The following is a 25032-nucleotide window of genomic DNA, read 5'->3' as shown; positions in this document are numbered from 1 at the left end:
GATGAGATGGACTGTCTGCATTTTAATTCATACACTTCTGTATCACTTGTATTTCATCGGAGGCTTTTAAAATTAAAAAAGAGCGCCCAGGTGGCTCTGTCGTTAAGGATCTGCCTTCTGCTCAGGTCATGATCCGGGGTCCTGGGATCAAGTCCTGCATTGGGCTCCCTACTCCACGGGGAGCGTGCTTCTCCCTCTCCCCTGCCGGTGCGCACTCTCTCTCTCTCAAATAAACAAATAAAATCTTTAAAATAAAAATAAATTTAATTTAAAAAGAGACAAGATGTATTAAAGGCATCTTAGAAGACAATTCCCTTTATTAAAGGGGAGATATAAAATGCAAATAAATGTACTACGTATCTCAAACATCACACAGACGCCCTTTACCTAAACCTAAGTCCCCACAGCTGCACACGGTGTCCACCCGCCCCACTCCTCCCCGGGGGGACCTGGCCTGCTTCCGACCCCCAGCAACAATCTCGAGCTGAGAACACCAGTGTCCCATTCGGAATTCTTCATGACTGGGACGTGGGCGGCTCACGTCCAAGCCTTGCTCCTCCACCCTCGTGCGGGTCTGGCTTGAACCCTCGGCTGCAGCCTCCCACTCCGTGAGGGCCAGCACACCGGGCCAAAGTGTCCTGACCATACAAGTACCCACACGCCGCAGTTAACCCGTGACAGCGTGGAACTTAAAACAATACCGAGTTCCTGCTGCTCATGAGTCCGGGCTCGGCCGGGCGGTTCTTCTGGACGGGGCCAGATCAGGTGAGGCTGGACGGCTTAGGACCGCCTGGCTGACGCGACCAGACTCTGCTAAACCTGTGAACCACCGTTCCCGCCCCCCCCCCGCCCCGCCCCGCCCCGCCCCACCCCGCCCCGCCCCGCCCCGCCCCGCTCCGCTCTCAGCAGGCTCTCCCACAATCCCTCACGGGGCAATTAGGGGATTCCCATTGGGCAAAGCAAGTCACGTGAGCCACGTGGGCGTGGCTTCCGGGAGCAGCTGTTCTCTAGGGGCCATTACTGGAATCCTCATCCACAGACTCTGTGCCTCTGACCCTCTCTCCTTCACTTCCAGGCCGTGTTAGCCAGCAGATGCCGAGCCAGCGTCTGGAACTTCTCAGAACACTCAACTTTGCCACCCTAACTGAACCCCACCTTTCCCTCCTATTATCGTCTCACATACTCCCTCCCTGAACTCGGGTGCTCGGCACCTCGGCACTTACCTCCTTCCTGCTTGTCACACTGGCCTAGGAAACACTGGGCCCGGGATCAACCCGGATGTGACCCAATTTCTCCGGACCAGCCACGGGCTGCAGAGCCCACTGGAGCACTGTGTGCCCCCACACTCCCGGTCAAACCACAGAGGGGCCTCTCAGCACCGACTCTGGCAACCAGTCGCCCTCCCCCCCGACCCCAGCCCGTGTGGGCTCTCCCTCCGGGTCCCCATGGTGGCCAGGGGCTGCGGCCAGCCTTCTCCCTCAAGCCTGCCCTTCCTCTTAGCAGGCGGCCTGGCCCCCATGCCATTCATTATTCCTCTGCTTTCTTTTTTCAAAGCCCCTCTTAACCTCTGGCATGTTGTGTATAGATGTTGGCTTATAGCTTGTCGGTACTGTCTAGAATCTAAGCCCTCTGAGAATAAGGTTGTTTGGGAGAGTCTTGGGTTAGTTCTTGCATCCTCAGCACCAGAACCACGCCAGGCACAGGGGGACCCTTGATGCCTGTTCATTTAATGCACGAAGCAGAGAACAGCTCCAGTGCAGAGTTCACAGGAGGTGGCGAGTTAACGGGTTTGCGGTTAGCAGGGCTGCCTCCCTCAGAGGACAGGAAAGCTTCAGGACAAGCCCTGGGCGGCGGTGGAAGAGGCCGCCAGGAGCAGGCACTGGTGGAAAGCCCCTGGTGGGTTGTAGGCCAGCTCACTGATGGGCAACCGCTGATCACCTGCCTAGGAATCACCCCTGGGAACCTATAACCAACTCCAGGGTGGGAGGACTGGAGAGCGGGTTGTCCCAGAGGCTTGCTGCATCTGACTTTAATGTTAGGTGTTCTACAGACTGAGCTGCCTGTGAACCCTGGAGATGAAAATCCCCTGGTCCCCACCCTCACTGGAGTCACCCATCAATGCTGACAGCCCTGCAGGAAGTCAGTGATGGAGCCTGGGCCCTGCAGGTCATCAAGAGAGAGCTGGGGCTGGGGGACGGAGGACAGCAGTCCAGGCCAGGAAATCAGCAAAGGCACAAGGCCACGTGGCAGGTGTGGCCCAGCCGTGGAACTGCCTGGAGTATCCAGCTCAGCTGCAAGAGCTGCAGGAAGCAGAGTGGACCCCTAGTCTCATTCCCAGGCCTTGGCTCTGAAGCAGGAACCAGGACTCAACCAGGCTCACACCGGGCACAACTGTGTGTGACTGGGTTGAGGGCCACCTGGGGGGGGGCTCTGCCATGCTGACAGGACCCCATGTGCAACTTCAGCAGGGCAGGGGTGTGTCAGTCAGACTTGAACCCTGGTGCCCTACTTCCCAGTCCTCTTTAGAGGGGCCCCCCGGCAAGAGGATCTGTCCCCAGGCCTCCCTTGGGAACCAGAGGCACTGAAGCAAGTCTAGAGATGGGTCCCAAGCAGGTACCCATCCTGTGGGGAACTGAGACCTCAGCCCCCAGGCATGGCCACATGCCAAATCCCATGAACCCCACTGCTTAACACCTCACTCCCTAGTCCAGATCTTCTCAAACCTGGCACCCACCCTTCTTCAATCCCCAGCTTCCAGCCAAGTGCCGGTCGGCCCACTGCACCATGATCAAGGCGGACCACAGCGCAGGCCCCGACTGCTGCCATGGCCTTGGCAAGTTGAGGCCACTATGGCCAGGAAGTTCTGCCCAGCTGCTGACCACTCCCTGTTTACCAGTCTCACCTGGGGGCTAGGCTCATGGCAGGCCAGGTCAGCCATCCATGGCAAGGCCAAGCAGGGTCCTGATGCACCTCCCTCTCCCTGCTAACAGCCAAGAATCCTCAGAGCTTTGAGACGGCCACTGGGCGCAGATGAAACTGCCCCCAGCACACTGGGCCCCTTGTGGGGAAGGCATCCAGAGCCCCAGACCTGGGCTGTGCAGACAAGGCTGTGCTCTGAGGTGGGCCCAGGTCTCCATATCCCTCAAAGCCCCAAAGACAGTCACCAGGAAACCAACCCAGTGACCAAGAAACCACAAGCAGAGGACAGGAGAAAGATGGAGTCTACGACAGCATAAGGAAAAAGGGAATTTTATTTTTCAAGAAAATGTACTAACAGGTTGAGGGAAGGAGCACGTTGGCCACATCCCCTGTTCTAAGCAGGGGTCTGAGATGAGGCCAGACCTGACCAGGGCTTGGGAGGAGCTAATGGGACTCCCTGTGGCACTGGGAAGAGGACCAGGCAGGCCCAGGGATGGGACTTTGTTCTGTTAGCACCAGGAACCGTCCACAGCCACCGCTGGACTCGGAGACAGGACAGGGGATGGCCCTGTTCTGCCTCCACCTGAGCAGTCTGGGGAGGGGCTGGTGGCAGAAGGCTCCCTGCAGGTGGTCATCTGAGTGTGATTCTCAGATTCACAGACCAACCTCGGTCCCCCCAGCCCCCTGTAAACACAAGAATGAGCTCGTGACCACCAAGCCCCTCAGGACAAGATGAGGGTCCGAGACGTGTGGCTGGGCTTCAAGCGGCCCAGGAGCTGCCGGGCTTTCTCTTGCATGAAGAGCTGGTCCCTGGTCCCCCCGCAGGCCACCGTTTTCCAGGCGCTGGTCATCTGCGAGGAAGCAAGAGAGTTACCATCCAGGCAGAGGCAGCACGCTCCCAGCGAACGTGGTGAGCATAGCCAGGAGGAGTGGGGACGTTTCCATGCCCTTCCTCCCTTCTACCGCCACAAGTCTTCTTGTGCTCCCTCCACCTTCCCGGTGGCCCTGGGGAAGTTCCTCCCATTTCTGGGCTTCCTCAGATGTAAAGCAAGGAGGCTGGACAGGCAACACGGCCGTGCCCCTGCCCACGTGGCATGAGCCTCCTCATGAGGAAAAGCGACAGCCAAGCAGGCCGGTGGGAAGGAGCAGCGAGAAATTCCAACAGACAGTGAGGTGCAAGCAGCCAGGGCAGCCCCGGCCCCTGAGCACAGACGTGTGCTAAGCAACTAAATACAGACACAATGATTAATTACAAGTGAGACCACGCCATAATAAAGGGGCTCATATTGGGGGTGGAGGGGGCTCTCCAGCACACAGGCTCCCTCCCTGAGGGAGCGGCGTCCACACTGAGATCTGAAGCATCAACTAATCAAGCAAACAGAGCCGAGAAGGGCATTCAGGCAGAGGCAACAGCCCAGGCAACGTCCCCACGGGTAACACCACGTTGGTGGCCGGCACTCACAGGGGCAGGTGCTGGAAAGTGGCTTCGGGGCTTCGGGGCTGCCACCGGCTTCTCGGGCTTGGCCTGCAGGAAGCCCTCATTGAGGAGGCTGGTGTCCTCTTTGATGCCTGGCACTGTGAGGCTGGAGGAGCTTGACAGGACATTTGTCGGCTGCAATGAAAACCGAGCCAGACTCACCCTTCTGCCACAAGCGTGGTGGGAAGGAAGGAAACCAGTCACAGCCCAGCAGCTCCACCCCCGGGCTATTGGATCTCAGGCAGGACATTAACTTCTCTAAGCCTCAGGTCCTCTTTCAGATGGGGACTTCTCTGTCAAATGCCTGTTTCAGAGCCTGGCACCTAATAGATGCCCAATAATGCCAATCCCTTTTCCATAGAGCTGCCTCCTCCCCAACAGGCCTAGTTTCTCCTGGGACCAGAATTCTCCACGAGCAGTCACAGATGCTGCCATCAACCGGCACACACAGAGCTGTACAAAGTACCCCCAGCCTGGCCCAGAGCCAGCCTGGCTCTGCTTCACCTTTACCCTCCTAATATTCTGCTGGGCTTAGTGCTCTGATAAACAAGAACCTAAGGCTTGAGAAAACTAAGAGATCCCAGAGAGCAAGAGCCAGTGCTGGGACTCTGCCAGGCCCACCCCACCTCAAATCCCATGTTCTAAACTACTTAACCACACAGCTTTACTGTTTGGCAAGTATTTTATGTGCCCAAGGCGATGCCTGTTGCAGGTCTGGCTGCACGGTACTAAATCCCCAGCCTGGTGGGGCTCCCTGCCCAGTGATGCTTCTCTGCAATCTGCAAGGGCTATGGCTGCAGCAGTCCTAACTCCCCAGATCTGCAGGATCTGATCAGGCAATCCTTTGTCCCATGCCCCCTGCGTCCCCCCAAGCCTCTGACTGCCTCCCACTGGGCGATACACCCCACTGTCAACTGCAACAGTGTGGCATACTTTCTGAGGGCTGGCTCTGTGTCGACAATAGCCACCTTCCTGAGCTCAGCCTGGAACTGGACAGCACCCTTCCCAGGGCTGATGTGCCCCAACCACCTGGCTGTGCCTTGAGGAACATCACTGACCCTCTCCACGTCACCAACTCTCTCCATGTCACCCCCATGAGAAGGTGCTGGGGACCCAGATCCATGGTTTTCAAACATGTTCTAGAAATACAACTCTAGCAATGCTATAAACCCTTCTGTGAGGGCGCCTGGGTGGCTCAGTTGGTTAAGCGACTGCCTTCGGCTCAGGTCATGATCCTGGAGTCCCGGGATCGAGTCCCGCATTGGGCTTCCCACTCAGTGGGGAGTCTGCTTCTCCCTCTGACCCTCTTCCCTCTCGTGCTTTCTATCTCTCATTCTCTCTCTCTCTCTCAAATAAATAAATAAAATCTTTAAAAAAATAAAAATAAAAATAAAAATAAAAAATAAATAAACCCTTCTGTGAAAGACATATGCAGAGCTGCCTTGACTGAAATCGGGGGTGGGTGCCCAGCCCCACTTTGTCCATCAGCCCCTTACAGCTGAGCCTGACACCCAGAGCCCAGTCCGAGAACCACCAGACCACTCCACTGCCAGGGTCCCCTCACAGCTAAAGGGTTCTAAAGGCAGAGGGCCTCCAAGGAGACTCCATCCTCCCTGGGGCAGAGGAGTCTTCTGCAGTTCTGGGCAGGGGGAGCAGGAGACGGGGCAGCTTCTCTCTCAGACCCCTTACCAAGGACAGCACCTTGGGCAGCGTGGACATTACCAGCTTCACATCTTCATCCACGATGTCAAGAGCCAGGGACTTGCGGACCTTCTTGATGGGGCTCCGCCGTAGCTAGGGGTGGGGAGGAGGGAGACAGAGCAGATGTTTGGGATTCCCCCGAGTCACCACCAGCACTTTGTGGACGCCTCCCCCAACCACCCTGGTCACAGAGCCACACCCTGATGCAGTGGAGCCTTCGAGTCAGGTCCCCGGCCCTGATGCAGTGGAACCTTCGAACCAGTCCCCGGCTGGCAAGGATTAGGGGGGTTGGGGGGGGTGCAGGTAGACCAGGAGAACCTGGCCCCATCACAGATTTAGCACCCAGGGCAGACTGTCCTGCCAGATGCAACCACAGGGAGCCAAGACACAAACACCTCCACCCAGAGACCCACTCCTCATCCCCAAATGGACCATGCACAGACCCTAGGCCTCTAACATGCTAAACACACCCCTAAACAGGCCCGGGAGAGAATCATCCAAGTTACACTTCAAATATCCACCTGCAGACGAGGAACACAGACATGTAAAACAGGGACGCAGGCCTGCTACAGGAATACCCAGCCCCACACCTGTGCCTCCAATCAGCAGGTCAGGGGTCAGCTCCAATACCAGGGAGGAGCTCTGGGACTAACTCACCCCCCAACCTAGCAGTATGCCCTGAACAAGTGCTGCCATGGCTCAGAACCACCACCTGACACAGAGGCCAGGAAGGGCCCTGGGTCAAGTTCTCTGAACCTACACACCCAGGGGACCCTGCCCCATGGGCCCCATCCACACCAACTGCCCAACTTCCCCACACACCTGTCTGGCGCATTCCCATCTTCCCACCTCTCCCCAGAACAAAGCTTCTGAAAAAAGGGGGACATGGAATCCATCTGCTTTCAGGAAACCACACACATGGTGCAGCAGAGGTGTGGCTTCTGGGTTGGCTTGAGACAACCCCTGCCCTGCACGCTGCACCCAGGTGTCCCTGACCAGTGTCCCCACCAGCTCTCCACCTCACCTGAACCAACTGTCCCCCACCTGGCTCACACGGCCCAGATGCGTGGCTGACTTCATCTGAGGACTTCCCTTTAAATCCTTTGTGTCCCCTTCTACTTACTCCCTTACTGCTGTGTGCATCGAGAGGGTCACCGGTGTGTTTGTCTAGTATCTGCCTCCGCCCCCTCATCTCCAGGAGGGAGTGACCTGGGTCTGTGTCACCATCCTCTCCACTGCACCCAGCCCAGGGCCTACTTTAGAAGGGTCCAAACACAGTGAGTGCTGCTTAAGGAAGGGCCTAGCTCAGAGGAGGTAAGGGGAAGGTTCCCGAGCACCAGGGCCTCACTTTGGTGGGTTTTGCTGATAACCACTCTGGGCAACAAATGGCAGGGGCTGCAGCTCCACCTTCCCCAGTGACCAACTTTTACCAGCTATTCCCAGACTCACCCCCTCCCCACTCTCTCCCCACCTCCTCATGGCTCTACCTCCCTTGGTCCAAACTGCCCAGGCTGGCAGGAAGGGGCTCTCCAGCCCCACCCCACCCACTCACCCCAGCCTTCCTCTTCTGCTTCTCAGGCCTCGCCTCGTCCTCAATGATGAGCTCGATGCCGGCCTCCGAGCGCAGCACCTCTTTCAAGTCCTCCTCCAGGTGTGGGGTCTGGGGCTGGGGGTGGGGTGGGGCAGCCCATGTGAGGCTGCACAGCCAGGCTCTAGGACCCAGCCATAGCCCAGCTGCTCTAGGCAAGGCAGGAAGGAGGCCTGGGGCCAGGACGCTGACCTCACACTCAGTCGTGACCATTAACTATCCTGCCTTGCAGGACAGACAAGCAGACACTGACCTCAATTCACTGAGGGCCGTCGTGAGCCAGGAGTACTCCCAGATCATCCCCGCCACCCTCACACAGCCCCATGCAACATCTATCATCATCTACAGGGTAGAAATGGGAGGCTCAGAGAGAGTAGGCACCTGGCCCAAGGTCACAGAGCTGTGGAGTTAGAACCTGGACACGATCCAGCCCTAAGTCCTCACCCCCTTTGTTTCACACTAATGGGGACTCTTGGTTCCATTTCCTGTTCTTGGGCCTGTGGGGTTCCAGGCGACCTCTCTGGTCTCGGGCGGCAGTGACCAGGGAAGGGAGAGAGCAGCAGGTGTAGCGGTCGGCTACCCTGCGAAGTCACTCTACAAGTCCCTACATCTTTAATTCTAGTTGCCAAGGTCAGATGTGCCCCCTCAAACCGGTCTGGAAAGCATGCCACCATCTCAGTGTCTGGGAACCACAGCCCCGTGCTTCACTGGGCTCATTAACTCCATCCGCTCATCACCTCCATCCCGGGGCCGGGGAGACCACAACAAGAGAACCCCACACCGTGGTGGCAATGCTGGGGGCAGGGCAGGCACACCACAGACCCTGTTTACAGGCCAAATGCTTCTTGACGACCTCTCTCTCACCTTCAAGTCATTTCTAGAACACCTGCACGTTTCAGAGAGCCCACTGCGCCAGCTTTCTGTTTTCACCGGGGAGAGCATGACCGCCCTCTGGGAGGAGTGGGGAGAAGGGAGGTCTGCCCACTGCCAGGAAGGTGCCTCCTCACCAGCCCCTCAGGCCCACGCACAAGTTGGCTTCCCCAAGTGTTAGAAAGCAGTGGCAGTTGGTCAAAGGCTTCAGTAGGAGGAGCCCCTGGCCACAGCACCCGAGCCATGAGCCATCGCGGCTCAGGCCCACCTCCTCCCAGGCGCAGGAAGCACACTGTGGAGTGCTGAGTTCTCCAGGTGCCAGTGCTTCAGGCCACTCCCACCCCTCCACACTGAGCTTCACCAGGATGCCACTGCGCCTCCAGCACCACCCAGTGCCCACCCAGCACGTTGCAGATGCTCAGGAGATGTCTGAGGAATTTTAACTCAGCCTCTGATCCCCCATTTGTAAAATCAGGATATTTGCAACTTCTCAGGGCTGCGTGAGGTCTCAGAGGGAAAGGGCTCTGTGAGCCGTACACCGCTATGTGGACCTGAGAGATCCCACCATGCACACCTGCCTGGCTACACCACATACCAGGGGCTTTAGTGGTCCGTACTTCTCCAGGGCATTCTTGAACGGGGTTGGTGTGTGGGGAGTGTTGTCCATGGAGTACTTCTGATCTGGGGTTACAAACCTGTCAGGCAGAGAAGGAGGCTGAGCAATGGGGTAGGGGAAAGACACCAGCCACTCTGCCACAGGCTGCCCATGACTCCCACAGTCCCTCCACCTGACCTTTGGCCTCGGCAGCAAGGAGGAAGCCCCAGGCATATGGTCTCTTCCCATGGCACTTCCCTTCCCACCTTCATACCCGAGGATCTTCATTAGAGGCTTAGAGGAAGGGTCAGCCTCAGAACCAGGAAAGAATAGGACATAGTCCTTCCAGCCAGGTAGAAGAATGTTTCAGAATGTTGCTCAGTCATTAGCTGATCAATGATGACTTTTTCATAAACAAGGGAGGCCACACTGCAGGCCCGCAAGAGAAGGGCAGGGGAGCAAGGCGAGAATCCAGGAAGACCAAGTCCTTCCCCAAGCTCTTCCAGAGCACATGTAGCAGTAGCATTATTAAGGGAAGACACATGATACAAGATGGTGAGGCCAACACACGTGCTCAGCATACCCTCTTCCCAAGTCCCCTCAAAATGATCACAGTGGGGACACAAATGGGGAGGGAGAGCTTTAGCAGACAGAAATGTGGGAAGGGGAAAAAAAAAAAAAGAAACATGGGAAGGGTCTGGTCCACAAGCAGAGATACTAAAAAGCTTCTCTATCAGTCCTGGCCCCAGCAGCGAGCGATTTCTGCCTGTGATGGAGAAGCCTCCCAACAGAGACCTCCCTCTCTCTCTCTCTCTCACACACACACACACACACACACACACACACACACACACACACGGCCCAGAAGAGACCCCTCACACACACACACACACACACACACACACACACACCAGGCCCAGAAGAGACCCCTCTCACACACACACACACACACACACACACACACACACACACACACACACACACACACACACACACACACATACACCAGGCCCAGAAGAGACCCCTCACAGACACACATACACCAGGCCCAGAAGAGATCACACACACACACACCAGGCCCAGAAGAGGCCCCTCACACACACATACAAGGCCCAGAAGAGACCCCTCACACATACACACACCACAAGCTGGGTATGGGCAAACCAGCTCTCCACCTGCATGAGGCCCGCATGACCTCCGTCAGCTAGAGGTACCACCACAGCTCACTCCCAGGCCTTCCTGAGACTGTCAGAGGATGTGAGAAACACCCAGGTAGTCAGGAACTCGGGAGCAGAGGCCAAGGTGGACACAGTTGCTGGGCACCCCCTCCAGCCTGCCAGCCATTCCACAGGGAGATAAAAGGCTGGAACAAGGGCAAATTATTCTTTATTTCCTTCCTCAGGACTGAGACTAGACAGGGGTCCACTCAATCTCTTCCCAAATTCTTGTTATCTCCCACACAGGACACACAGAGGCCCCCCCATCTAGTAAAGATGAAGAATGACATATAAGTACTGGTCAAATGTAAACATCTCACAGTTCAAACTGTAGCTCAAACGGATGAATCAGAGTCTCGGGATCAAAAATCTCTGTGGGACTTGGAGCTTTTGCAACAAACATGAGAAAACCCTAGAACCTCCCTAATTCACAGTATCTGCAAGAACTGAGAATACATGTGTGTTAGAAAACCAAGGCAGAAAAGAGTAAAAAAAAAAAAGAACACCAAGGGAGGCCAACTTGAAAAGGAAAGACAAAAGATTGCTTGAGATGAAAAAAACTGCAACTCTGTAAGCTGGAGGCCTCAGGCGGAAAAGTGCAGGAGCAAACTGGAGAATCAGAAGACAGTCCCACAGTGTTCTCACAGAGTTCGAGTGGCTTATTAGGACAATGAACAGGAAGATGAAGATGGACAGAGACACAGCAACTGATGAGACCGTGTAGGGAGGACCTAAAGGCAGAAGGTAAAGGGGCGGACTGCCAGAGGAACAATTAAAAAAAAGTGCATGTTCTTAGCTCTAAGTCTGAGCCTTGAGTTTGAAAATCATGGTGGTGGGAGTTAATTAAGAGACAGCACACCTACATCTAGCTTGGCAAATTTCAGAAATTAACTAAAACAAACAAACAAAAACCCACCAAATAAAAACAAAAAAACCAAAACCACAAAAACCAAAACCAAAACCAAACCAAAGCCTTACAAGGATCCAGAGAGAAAGAAAAGATTTGCTACAAAGAAGTAACAGCGGGTTAGGTATCAGATTTCTCTTCAACATGAATGCCTAAAAAAACAAAGCAGAGGGCGCCTGGGTGGCTCAGTTGGTTAAGCGACTGCCTTCAGCTCAGGTCATGATCCTGGAGTCCCGGGATCGAGTCCCGCATCGGGCTCCCTGCTCAGCAGGGAGTCTGCTTCTCCCTTGGACCCTCCCCCCTCTCATCCTCTCTCTCTCTATCTCATTCTCTCTCTCAAATAAATAAATAAAATCTTTAAAAAAAAAAAAAAACAAAGCAGAGCCCACGGTTTGGGGTCACAGCTATTCTTCCTCAAGACTTCTAGATCCACCTCCTGTTGTTGAAATACAGTAGACAGACAGCCCAGACATGGTGGCACAGGTCCCACATCCTCCTCACTCACAGCCTCCTCTCTGGGAAGAACTCCATCTAACCCAGAAAAAAAACAAATTTAAAACCAGGGAAGGTCTGTGATTTATGAACCAGTAAAATCTTAGGGGTGTTATCAGCTCCATGTGGCCCATCCCCATTGACACATAGCCCTGGTGACCCCTGACTTCTTGCCTCCCATGCTCTACACCCGATTCGCTCCAAACTTGGGGCCTTCTTTTTGTTCTTTACAACACAAAAAAGCATCTTTCTGTCCTTTGTGTTTACAGTTTGACCTGCCTGGAATTCCTTTTTCTCAGAATTCTGCATGGGTCTCCCTCCCTTAAGGGACATCCCTGACATCCTCCTAAGTTAGAACTCCTCGCTGTTACTTGTGCTCCCCCCGCAGGCCTATATAATTCCCCTCACAGTTTCTAGCACCATCAGAAACATCATACACTCAGTGTGTTTTGTTTCTTTGTTAATGAGTTGTCCCTTCCAGTAAACCGTAACTTCTATGGGGGAAAAAAATGGGAAAGGTGGGATATAAAACCAGTGGGCACGGAAACCAGTCAAATTTGGAATGAAGTTCAAATAACTGTTGCCTATTAAGTCTTGCATAGGTCAAAAAGAATTTCTCAAAGAGAAAAGAGGAAAACCAAAACAGTCTTTTGTGACAAGAATCTGGATTTAAAGATGAAGCAGCAGATCCCCACTCCAGGCCCAAGTGGGACATCAGGGCCAGACTTCCTCTCCTGCCTGAAACAACGAAGCAACAGTACACCATGGATGACACAATGGGCTTTAAGACCCTGGGCACCAGAAGGCAGAGGACAGGGACCCAAGAGATGGGAGACAGAAGAGGATGGCTCCCAGGCACAGCGTAGGGACGAAAGCAGAGGAGGAGCCTGGCACGACCTAGAGTCAAAGGGACAAGGGCAAGTGTTCGAGGAGACCATGGCACAGCATCACCAGAGGAGAGAGTTGCATAGGAGGAAAACTCAGACATCTGCAGATGGGCCGGAGTATCCCACAGGGCACTAACTGGTGCACACACTTGAGGAGGCCACCTGAGATCAAGGAAGAATGATGCAAAAAGAGCAGAGGGAACAGTACTTGATGCTCACGCAGGGCTGGAAACAGCGCTCAATCCCACCAGCCAGACTGGAAATCCTCATCACTCACAAGACAGAGGGTAGAGCACTGGAGGGTCCTGAACTAACTGCTGCTCTGGTCCCACCTGATAAATCTTAAAAACAAGACCGACCCAAAGGATCAAATTATTTCTAAATAACTCAACTGTATCCCAGAACAAGGCTCTAAAAAAAGTCCAAGAATACAAAAATATACAGCACTCAGCAAGGTGGAATTCACAACGTCTGGCACCCAATTAGATGTCACCAGGCACACACGGAGAAGCTAAGCAGGTGCTTACAACCCAAGCAAAACCCACAAGGAGAAGAAAAGCCCATCTACCGAAACTGACCCGGAACTGATACACAGCTAAAATCAGCAGGCCAAGGACATTAAGACAGTTGTTATAATTGTACTTCATATGTTCCACAGCAAAGCCAAGATGGAGGATATTTTAGAAGATCCAGTTGAACATCTGGAGACAGAAACCACAATGCCTAAGATGAAACACACACTGGACGGGATTACCAGGGACCAGATACCGCAGAGAAAAGATTAGTCACTTGAAAATAAAACAACAAACCATCCAAAACAGAGAGAAAGAGTGAAAACAATGGTAATATCATCAGGAAGCTGTGGGACAGCTCCACGTGGCCTAATATGTGTATAATTGTGGAGTCCCTAAAGAAGGCTGGGTGGAAGGCCCAGAAAGAATATTTGAAGACATAAGGGATGAAGTGTTTCCAGATATAATGAAAACCCAAAGATCCAAGAAGCTGAATGTCAAGCGAATGCCAAGCATAAGAAACAAAGAACAATCCATTATGGCACATCATAATCAGCTTGTTCAAAACCAGTAATAAAACAGTACAGGCCAAAATGGTTGAAAGACCTAAACGTGAGACAGGAGTCCATCAAAATCCTAAAGGAGAACACAGGCAGCAACCTCTTCGACCTCAGCCACAGCAACTTCTTCCTAGAAACATCGCCAAAGGCAAGGGAAGCAAGGGCAAAAATGAACTATTGGGATTTCATCAAGATAAAAAGCTTTTGCACAGCAAAAGAAACAGTCCACAAAACCAAAAGACAACCGACAGAATGGGAGAAGATATTTGCAAATGATATATCAGATAAAGGGCTAGTATCCAAAATCTATAAAGAATTATCAAACTCGGGGCGCCTGGGTGGCTCAGTTGGTTAAGCGACTGCCTTCAGCTCAGGTCATGATCCTGGAGTCCCAGGATCGAGTCCCGCATCAGGCTCCCTGCTCAGCAGGGAGTCTGCTTCTCCCTCTGACCCTCCTCCCTCTCGTGCTCTCTATCATTCTCTCTCTCTCAAATAAATAAATAAAATCTTTAAAAAAAAAAATTATCAAACTCAACACCCAAAGAACAAATAATCCAATCAAGAAATGGGCAAAAGACATGAACAGACATTTTTCCAAAGAAGACATCCAAATGGCCAACAGACACATGAAAAAGTGCTCAACATCGCTCAGCATCAGGGAAATCCAAATCAAAACCTCCATGAGATACCACCTCACACCCGTCAGAATGGCTAAAATTAACAAGTCAGGAAACGACAGATGTTGGCAGGGATGTGGAGAAAAGGGAACCCCCCTATACTGTTAGTGGGAATGCAAGCTGGTGCAACCACTCTGGAAAACAGTATGGAGGTTCCTCAAAAAGTTGAAAATAGAGCTATCATACGATCCAGCAATTGCACTACTGGGTATTTACCCCAAAGAGACAAATGTAGGGATCCGAAGGGGTACGTGCACCCCAATGTGTATAGCAGCAATGCCCACAACAGCCAAACTGTGGAAAGAGCCAAAATGGCCACTGACCGATGAATGGATAAATAAGATGTGGTATATATACACAATGTAATATTATGCAGCCATCCAAAGGAATGAGATCTTGCCATTTGCAACGACGTGGATGGAACTGGAGGGTGTTATGCTGAGTGAAATAAGTCCATCAGAGAAAGACATGTATCATATGACCTCAGTGATATGAGGAATTCTTAATCTCAGCAAACAAACTGAGGGTTGCTAGAGTGGTGGGGGGTGGGAGGGAGGGGGTGGCTGGGTGATAAGACATTGGGGAGGGTATGTGCTATGGTGAGCTCTGTGAATTGTGCAAGACTGTTGAATCACAGATCTGTACCTCTGAAACAAATAATGCAATATATGTTAAGAAAAAAAAAAGAAGAAGATAGCAGGAGGGGAAGAATGAAGGGGAGTAAATCGGCGGGGGAGACGAACCATGAGAGACGATGGACTCTGAAAAACAAACTGAGGGTTCTAGAGGGGAGGGGGGGTGGGGGGATGGGTTAGCCTGGTGATGGGTATTAAAGAGGGCACGTTCTGCGTGGAGCACTGGGTTTTATGCACAAACAATCATGGAACACTACATCAAAAACTAATAATATAATGTGTGGTGATTAACATAATAATAAAAAAATTTAAAAAAAAAAACAGTACAGGCCAGATGACAGGACAGCAACATCCTTAAAGCTCCAAGGAAAAACCTGTCAACCCTGAGTTCTATACCCAGCAAAACTACCTTTCAAACACTAAGGCAACTTTTCAGATACAAACTTTCCAGATTCACCAGCAGGCCCAAGCTACAATGTTAAAGGATGACCTTCAGAGAGAAGGAACATATTACCAGGTGGAAATGCAGATCCACAGAGGAATGAGGAGCAGTGGAAATGCTTCTTCATGTGAAAAAAAAAAAAAACCAGAAAGGCTGGAGCAGCCGCAGCAGATTAGGAACAGGGATGAGAAGGAAAAGAGAAAGAAGCATCAATGCCTTTTGTGGCAACAGCGTACCTACTTAAAGGCTTAGATTTCAAAAATTCTGGCTTGAACAGAGAATCATTCCTCATGCAACGTATCTGTTAAACTCTAGGTCAACTGTTGAGAGACTGATTTCTGACCAGGGGATTCATAAAGCTTTCCTGAAATTATGTATCATTACAAGGACTAACATTACTAAGCTGATTCCCGAATTACACAGATTATCAGGAAATAACAAGGTAATGCTCTCCTGCAGCAAAGGTAACAAGCAGAAGCACAGTTAAGCCACTGTCTCTACCTGGAATCTAGAGTCAGGATGATGCAGGAAGTGCACTTCTGTGAAAGCACTTCCATAAAATCACACAGTAAGGGACCTGTACAGGTGAGACATGGAGCTTTGTAAGCTCACAGCCTGAGCTCCTCCTGACTGAGCACCACAAAGAGACAAGGAGAACCAGGGCACTTCTGTCCTTCATGTTAAGGCTGCTCAAACACAGTGGATTTGCACTTGAAACTTACACAAGATGGGGAGATTTTTTTCATGGCTATTTGGACTCTAGTCCTGAGATTGGAAAACCATCAAATTAAAAACTGAAAATGAGGAATAACAAAGATGAAGCACCAGACAATCCTGACAAAAACAAAGAGGTGTGGTGGCGAGAAGGAGGCTGCCTTCTTGAAACAGTCTCAGGTGTTTTTCTAAAGGGGATCCCGGTCCTGGCTTGGGGAGGGGGCGAGGCCCAAGCTCCTGGGCCATCAGGAATGGGTGGGCACAGCACTCACGCCGCGTGTTTCTGGTGCAGGGGCGTCTTATCCCGGTGTAGGGGTGTGGTGACCACCACCTTCTGGCTGCACACCGGGGTGGACGTCAGTGAGGGGCTCTCCAGCTCCAGTGTGTCCTGTTTGTTCCAGAAGTTCAGAAACTGCAGGGAAGAGGATGGAAACAAGACAAAGTGACAACCTGCAGGGGTGGGGGTGAGACCCTGGACGGCCCCCCCCCCCGACACGGCTGTTCTCTGACAGAGGTCTCCCTCCTGACCTGGGAGAACTCCCCTACCAGGCACCAGAAAATGAAGACCAGGGTAGATCGACAGGACCCACCATCTAGGTTCACGTAGACCCCTGGGATTGTCACTGCCCCCAGCCCTGGCTTTTGTGAGGCCGGGGAGGGCCATCCCCCATGCCCACGCTCACAGCACTGCCGACTGTGCGGTCAGGGCACAGAAAGCTGGCAGTCTTGAAAGCAGCTCCTTTTCAGAAGACTAGCTCTCACCCGACCTGTGGACAGGGGACAGTGACAATGGTGCTAGTGACGTGAACAGGTAGAGCACCCCCACACACCACGACTAAGCATTCACACCAAGAATTCCATGTAGTTTTCACAGATCTGTAACGTAGGTGCCATCACGACACCCCATTTTACAGATAAGAAAGCTGAGGCTAAAGAGGTAAAGGGTCTTGCGCTGAGTGCTAGAGACAGGACGCAAATCCAGATCTGAGCCAAGTCTGTGGCACTACCCTCCCCCTCTCTGCCCTGAAGGTGCCCCGGTAGCCCAGGGCCACGAGCAGCCCTTGGGTCCACAGCCCTGAGCAGGGTCCCCGTCACGCTAGGCTGTTTGTTGGGCAGCTCAGGACTTGCTGTCCTTCTCTTCTCAGCTGCCCTTACTTGGGGCCTGCTATGGGCTGAACTGTGCAGTGTCCTCCCAAATTCCCATGTTGAAGCCCTGACCCACAGGCCCTCAGAACGTGAATGTATTTAGAGAGAGAGCCTTCAAAGAGATGATTAAAGGTAAAATGAGGTCATAAGGATGGGCCGTCATCCAACATGGCTTGTGTCCTTAGAAGATTCTACAAGAGGGCGCCTGGGTGGCTCAGTTGGTTAAGGAACTGCCTTCGGCTCAGGTCATGATCCTGGAGTCCCTGGATCGAGTCCTGGATCGAGTCCCGCATCGGGCTCCCCACTCGGCAGGGAGTCTGCTTCTCCCTCTGACCCTCCCCCCTCTCATGTGCTCTCTCTCTCATTCTCTCTCTCTCAAATAAATCTAAAAAAAAAAAAAGGAAGATTCTACAAGGAGCAGGTTAAGAGATTATAAGAGAAAGATTAGGACACAGACACACACACAGAAGGAGACCATGTGAAGATACACAGAGGAGACAGCCAGCCATCTACAACCAGGAGAGGCTCCGAAAAAACTGAACCTGCCCACACTTAATCTCAGCCTCCAGAACTATGAGATTAATTTCTGAAGTTTAAGCCCCCTGGTCTGTGGTACTTTGTTTTGGCACCTGTAGCAACTAACACAAGATCTCTCGCAGAAAAATACCACTAATCACCCCTGACATGGGCCTGGCCTCGATCCTTGGACAGATGATAGAAGTAGCCTCCTAAAACGTGCCTCCTCTGGGCCTCACTCTCTCCCACATCCACAGGGAAGGGGGTAGACATAGTGAGACCCAAAGCCTCCATCCACTCTCTTCTGGTCTGGGACCGTGGGAACTCCAGGGTCTGCCTCTCGCCTGCCCTTCCAGTCCATCCTCCCATAGCCCCACCACCCCCTCAGCCCCCAGGGCAGTACATACCCCCTGTTTACACCTACGGCCCTCCACAGCCCCTGCCCCTTCCCCCAACTTCCCCATCACCCTGGCTCTGGACTTCACCCCATGCCCTCTGCCCCCTCATCTCCATGCCTGTGTTCAAGCTGACAAAACCCAGCTCAAACATCTCTCTCGGAAGCTCTGAATGCCTCCCTGACAAGTAGGGAAGACAGGGTCCCTCCTCAGCTCTCCCTAATAGTACTTTCATTACAAACAGAGCAGTACCCAGGACACAACAAGCTCCCAACGACCACAGCACTTTCCACACCACATTCTGTTCAAGTAATTACAAGCCTGCCCCCAGCACTCACTACCCTCATCAAGGGCAGGGCTATGTCACCTTCACCATTACACCCCAGGGCTGGCAAATCTGCTATGAGCAGGTGTGCAATAAACTCTTTTAGCAAATACTGAGTCCCTTCTCTTCTTTGCCCAGTTACCACCTACTATTCCCCAGCTAAGCAATCCCTCCCTCCTCGTGGAAGCCTTCCAGGATGACACCTACCCCCCCAGAGGAGATGCCCTCACAGCTCTATAAGCCTCACATACCAGGTGTCACATTCATTTGCAGCTTTTCCTATTAACTGGTCTTCCCACCAGAGCTTAAGCTTCCCTAGGGCAGAGCCAGGCCTCGTTTTGCTCCCCTCTATGCCCCCAGCACCTAGCACAGGGCCTCAAACAGCAGAGGCTCAGGGAAGCCTTGCTGAATGACGTGTGCCCACGTGCCAGGTCCTGTCCCGGGCACTGGGAGTCTGTACACCAAACCCAGCGAGCAGTCGGGGTGGGGTCCACACACCTGGGAGGGTGAGAAGGGTAGGGTCTTGACGGGTGTGCTCTTGGGGGTGAGGCTGTTACAGGAGTCCAGGAAGGACAGGCTGGCGCTGTTCTCCGTGACAGGCGACAGGGCGACACGCCTCTTCTTCTGCCTCTTGAGCACCGAAGGCGGCGTACCGATGCCCAAGCCCCCCACCTCAGTACTGGGGGAAATGGGGATCAGCTCGCCCCGACTGCTGCGGCTCAGATCTGAGATAGTGTGGCCATCCAGGCGGTACTCGGTCACACTAGGCACTGGGGCAGCAGGCTGGCGGGGCGGCGGCACCTGCTGCCGCCGTGATGGTGATGGCTGCACCGGGCTGTTGCTGATGCTGCCCTCTGCGGACGGCTCCTCAGGCAAGTCAAATTTACTCAGGTCACACCAAGCATCAGGGTCCTGCCCAGAGACGGGGGGTTAGGAATAACTGCAATCACTCTGCTTTTGCAGCCGACAAAGAAGACTCATTCATTAAAGGACAACACACACGCATCAGGGAGGAACCCACAGCCCAGGAGTCATCACCGTGAACGTTTTCTTGCGTTTGCTTGAGAATTCTTCTACCATCTGTATATCTCTATCTGCAAACATACCTGAAGGCACACTGCACATATGGCTGCTTGCTGTTATTTTTAAAAAGTGATACGTAAGATAGGAAGCACAAAGAAAGAAAAATCAGACACCCATCAAGGAGTCTAGGAAATAAAACCCTATATTAAAAAAAAAAAAATCACTGAAGCCCCAGGCCCACCTTCCCTTGTTCATGTCCTCTGCCTGAACTCAGTATTTACCATCTTCACGCATTCCCTTAATTTTACCACTTATATCCCTCAATGGTAGCTAGGATTCTGCATTTTTAGCCTTAGAAAAAAATTATTTCTATATCCTTTTTTTCTACTTAAAATTATAGTAATAATGATAGTGCCTAATTCTATTACCTATGAGTTAGATGTTTACTATTAACAAATATCAGTTATTATGTGAAAAAATTTTCAACTTTTATAACAGGTTTTATGACTGCAAAATAATCGATCATATGAATGTATCAGTACTTAACTGTCCCCCTCTTCTGTTGGACATTTTCCCCCCTAGTTTTTAAAAATTAAAAATAACATCTTCATGAACATCTTAGATACAAATCTTCTCATGCATTTTTGGTGACCTCCTCGAAAGAGACTTAGGCCCCAGGCTGTGTGGCCAGGTTTAAGTGTCATGATGCGCACAGCCACACTCCTGGAGAATGTGCTCCACTGTGCTCCACGCACCTGTCAGTCACAGATGCCTCCTGGGCCACTTCACCTAAACTGTGTCCAGTCCCACAAGAACCTGCCAGACAAACATTACTTTCCTCCTTTCGAGGCCAGAGACGGTGCAATCTGCCTGAGGTCCCTTAAGTTTCTGGGAGCAATTCTGAAGAGTCATACCCAGGTCTTCCTTCCTTTGCCCAATAAGTGACAACCCGGCCACAGGGCTGCTAGAGACAGAAGCTTCCGCTTTGGTACCTGGAGGTCTGGCCCTGAGTAGAACCAGATCCTCGTGACGACTGCTGGTCCTTGGGACTCGCAGGAGCGTGGGCAGTTCATCCCTAAGGGTGGAGGCCAGCTCAGGGCAGCACTAATTTCAGGCCCATGCCCCCAGCAGCAAACCTCAACCTCGAGGAGGCCCCAGACTAATGGTGTCTAATGGACCAGAAGCAGATCCTACAAGCACTGCCTGGAGGGACAGACAGCAGTGTTTCCACAAACGCTGTAACAGAGCATGTATATTAGATAGCAAGTAAGGAGCCTGGCCCATGGCAGGCACTCACACGTCAGCTACTGTCGTTACTAATTAAGCATTCAGCCGGGCATACAGTGGACGCTCAGTAACACTTGGCTCCCCTCCCCCCACTCTCTGGGCCTATCAAGTGGAAGAAGAGGCAGAAGAGTCTGAGGATGAAAGCAGGTAACACCATGAAAGGCCAACAGTGCCAGGCACAGAGTGCGTCCTACGCTCATCTAACTCTCCCCATAGGGCCCGAATCAGGGACTGCCCCTGGCAGCCTCAGAGCTATTTATTGAACGTGTTGACAAACCAATCAGACCTGCTTCTTGTGTCACTCTGAAATTTCTTGGAGTGGAGGGGACACCACAGCTAGACCCTACAGCTGGGACCAGTCCCAGTCTCTGGAGGCAAGGGGTGGTCAAGACAGCCAAGACCACCAGGCTTACTCACTGTGTGACTGTGGGGACACTACTTAACCCCTCTGAGCCTCAGTCTCATCTACAAAACACAGAGAAAGGACATACCTCACAGGATAGTGTGGATTATACACTGAACCCAGAGCCTGGCATTTAGATGTTCAATAAACAGCATCATTATTCTTAGCAAGAACAGGGAAGCCCGAGTGGGAAGATGAATGTGGGGTGAAACTCCGCTGTCCCTAGTCGCCAGCCCTGTCCCCCATCACCTCCTGAAACCTGCTCTACACGGCAGGCCTGGCTGACACAGCGAGGAGCTGGGATGTCACATCAGGAGGTACAGCCCCCAGCGAGGAGCTCTCCCCAATGAGGTACAATCCACAGCCAGGGGAGCCTCAGGGGCAGCGTTACTGGAGTTACCAGAACCCACTCGGCACTCCAGCCCCAGCCCTACATCCGGTGCCACGAGTATTATGGGCCTCAGACACCCTCCCCTCGTCATCCCTGAGGTCTCAGGGCAGTGCCATCTCCTCTGGGGAGCCCTCCCACCCAAACTGCACTGTAGCACATGAGGGCAGGGACTGCATGGCAACCATCTGTGTCCCCAGGCCCTGGCTCCCAGCTGGACACTCCACGTCAGCTCAGGAGACGTCACAGGATGACGGAGTGAACAGAAGGATGCCTGCCCATGAGACGCATTCCCGGTTGGCGGGTGCTCTGGGCCCACTGTGAAGAGCTGTGACCAACATTACCGACTCGATCAAGTCCAGGGCTTCCGAGAGGCTTGACCCCACAGCAGGGATGAGGAGGTTTGCAGCCTCCACCACCCACTTGTAGGGCAGGCTGGTTTCCGGCGAGGAGCCCTCCTGGTCTTCACGCTTCGGGAAGTCCTCCAAGGGCTCTGGTGTTCGAACTCCATCCAGGTCTGTAGAGACAGCTCCCTGCTCCTTAGAGGTGGTGGCTGCCGTGGCCTCCTCCTCACTGCTTTCCTCTTCCTTCATGGCAGGAAGCGTGGGGGGCCAGCTGGTGACGAGACTACCCTGTAGGACACAAGGGCACAGGGTTCTGATTATGAGATGTACACTGTGTAGTATTCTAGTGAAAAACGGCACAACCTGGGGCACCTTCTCAAGGGCAAAGAGTGCGATCCCGTGTCAATGGGGGGGGGGGGGGCACAATGGTGTCAGGAGAAGCCACGGGCTCTGGAATCAGCCAGAGCTTGGCCATTTTTGTTAGCCGGCCTTGAGCAAGCTGTGTGACCTGTGTGTAAGTCAGCTCTCTTGCTTTTAAAATGAGGACCCTAAGGCTCACCGGGGAGGGGCGCTACAGAGATCAGCAAGGATGCAAACGGTGCCCAACTCACACCTTGGCTATTAACTGCTATCGCTGCAAGTGAACGGGATGGAAATGGTTTGTGATCCAAGCAAAGGAAGAAAAGGAGATAAAAAGAACAGATTTGATTGAAAATTTGTAACCACGGCAATTACAGAAAGGGGAAGAATGCCATAAACGCTATTTAAAGGCTCGAATGTGGGAATTCCGCTTCGGAAACAGCCGTGTTGAAAAATGGCTTGGTGATTTCATTTAGAATTCAGAATACAGGGGCGCCTGGGTGGCTCAGTTGGTTAAGCGACTGCCTTCGGCTCAGGTCATGATCCTGGAGTCCCGGGATCGAGTCCCACATCAGGCTCCCTGCCCGGCAGGGAGTCTGCTTCTCCCTCTGACCCTCTTCCCTCTCGTGCTCTCTATCTCTCATTCTCTCTCTCAAATAAATAAATAAAATCTTAAAAAAAAAAAAGAATTCAGAATACACTTACCATACGACCCAACAATCCTAAACCTAGATGTTTATCCAAGAGAAATGAAAACTTATGTTCACACAAAATCCTGTACACAGATGCTTATAGCAGCTTTATTTGGAAACATAGCTAGGAATCAACATCCCTCAGCTGATAAAGAAAGAATGGTACTCCCATACAACAGACTATCACTCAGCAGGAAAAAAGAACAAATCACTGACAGATGTAGTCACATGGATGAATCTTAATGCATTAATAACTAAGCAAAAGAAAAGTCACAGAAGAGTACAGACCGTATGATTCCATTTCCATGACATCCTTACTAAGATAAAACTACGGAGAGACAGAAAACAGAGAAAATAGAGAAGCGGTTGCTAGGGGCTGGGGGCTTGGGAATTTTAGGGGGTGTTGGAAATGTTCTCCACCTTTACTGTGGTGTTGGTTACATTTGTCAAAACGTACAGAACTATCTACTAAAAGGGTGAATTTTACTGTCTATAAATTACACCTTTATAAAATGAAGGGATGAAGAAGCTCCAAGTTTCCCAAGCTGGAAAAAAGGAATTACTATATGATAAATGGGTAATATCCTTAACACGTAAAGTTTATGAATGACAAAAAAAGGAGGGGGGCAAAGGCAAATCAATAAACTAAAGAAAAACCATCAACCTCACCAGCAGGAAATCAAACCCAAATGATAGTCCACTGTTGCTCATAAAATTTGCAAAGATTTTTTTTAAGAGAGGGAGAGAGAGAATCCTAAGCAGGCTCCACCTCCACTGTGGAGCCCAGAACCAATTCAGGGCTCGATCTCGCGACTCTGAGCTCATGACCTAAGCAGACATCAAGAGTCGGGGGCGCCTGGGTGGCTCAGTTGGTTAAGTGACTGCCTTCGGGGGGCGCCTGGGTGGCTCAGTTGGTTAAGCGACTGCCTTCAGCTCAGGTCATGATCCTGGAGTCCCGGGATCGAGTCCCACATCGGGCTTCCTGCTCAGCAGGGAGTCTGCTTCTCCCTCTGACCCTCTTCCCTCTCATGCTCTCTATCTCTCATTCTCTCTCTCTCAAATAAATAAATAAAATCTTTAAAAAAAAAAAAAAGTGACTGCCTTCGGCCCAGGTCATGATCCTGGAGTCCCGGGATCGAGTCCCATATTGGGCTCCCTGCTTAGCGGGGAGTCTGCTTCTCCCTCTGACCCTCTTCCCTCTTGTGCTCTGTCTCTCATTTCTCTCTCTCAAATAAATAAATAAAATCTTAAAAAAAAAAAAAAGAAAAAGAAATCAAGAGTCGGTAGCTTCACGACTGAGCCACCCGGGTGCCCCGGCAAAGGTATTTTTTATACGGCCACAGCCAGTGGTGACAAGAGTGTGGGACAATGGGCAATGCCATCTGTTGCTGACAGGACAAAATGGTACTAGCACTCGAGCGGCAATTTGGTGATGCTTGTGAAAATTTCACACGTCGGTACCATTTGACCCAGTCATGCCACATCTGTAAAAACTAACCCACATAAATAAGTACATGCAGAAAAAATTTGAACGATGTTTGCTGCAGCATCTTAACAGAAATGGTAACAGATGTTCATCAGCAGGTTACGACAAGATGTGACAGATCCAAGGATGGTATAAAGATCTGTACGTGCAAAATGATATGGAAAGATTTAAGAAACCGTAAGGCAGTAAGTTATAACATAATCTTCATTTTAAACTTATTGCCCTTAGTAAGAAATGTTGGCAAACACATTAAACAATATATTGGTTCTCTCTGGCAGTCGAGATTAGCAGGCTCGGCCTTCTGCAATATTCAGCTCTGTAAAGTTTGTAACTCTTTACAATGATCATGCATTGCTTTTGAAGTAGAGGGACAAGAATTATAATTGCAAGCACCGACCAGTGAGTGGAGAGAACAGGAGGTGGTCCCATATACACATTAGTAGGCAAAATTTTCTGGCAGCAATCTAGCAAAGT

The 25032-nt window shown here is 51.8% G+C and overlaps 1 protein-coding gene across 9 annotated transcripts in view; it reads right to left on the bottom strand.

Annotated features, from left to right (window-relative positions):
* Positions 1-3233: 3233 nt before the first annotated feature.
* MYBL2 (MYB proto-oncogene like 2) overlaps positions 3234-25032 on the bottom strand; it is a 37076-nt gene continuing 15277 nt past the window's right edge. For 3 of the 9 annotated variants that reach the window (XM_027623607.1, XM_027623604.1, XM_027623611.1), the window contains 8 exons: positions 22021-22308; positions 19074-19487; positions 16466-16605; positions 9151-9250; positions 7650-7763; positions 6086-6190; positions 4382-4531; positions 3234-3770 (listed from right to left, as the gene is read on the bottom strand). In XM_027623607.1, the coding sequence (XP_027479408.1) occupies positions 3642-3770; positions 4382-4531; positions 6086-6190; positions 7650-7763; positions 9151-9250; positions 16466-16605; positions 19074-19487; positions 22021-22308 (1440 nt within the window). In that variant the 3' untranslated portion in view covers positions 3234-3641. The remainder of the gene's footprint in view (positions 3771-4381; positions 4532-6085; positions 6191-7649; positions 7764-9150; positions 9251-16465; positions 16606-19073; positions 19488-22020; positions 22309-25032) is intronic. The other 6 variants (XM_027623608.1, XM_027623605.1, XM_027623606.1 and 3 more) reach the window with 5 other exon arrangements.

Source organism: Zalophus californianus, chromosome 8 (assembly GCF_009762305.2).
Source record: "Zalophus californianus isolate mZalCal1 chromosome 8, mZalCal1.pri.v2, whole genome shotgun sequence".
In the NCBI taxonomy this organism is placed as follows: Eukaryota; Metazoa; Chordata; class Mammalia; order Carnivora; family Otariidae; genus Zalophus; species Zalophus californianus.
Note: the sequence above shows the minus strand (reverse complement) of the source record. Positions and strands in the feature narration are given on the sequence as shown.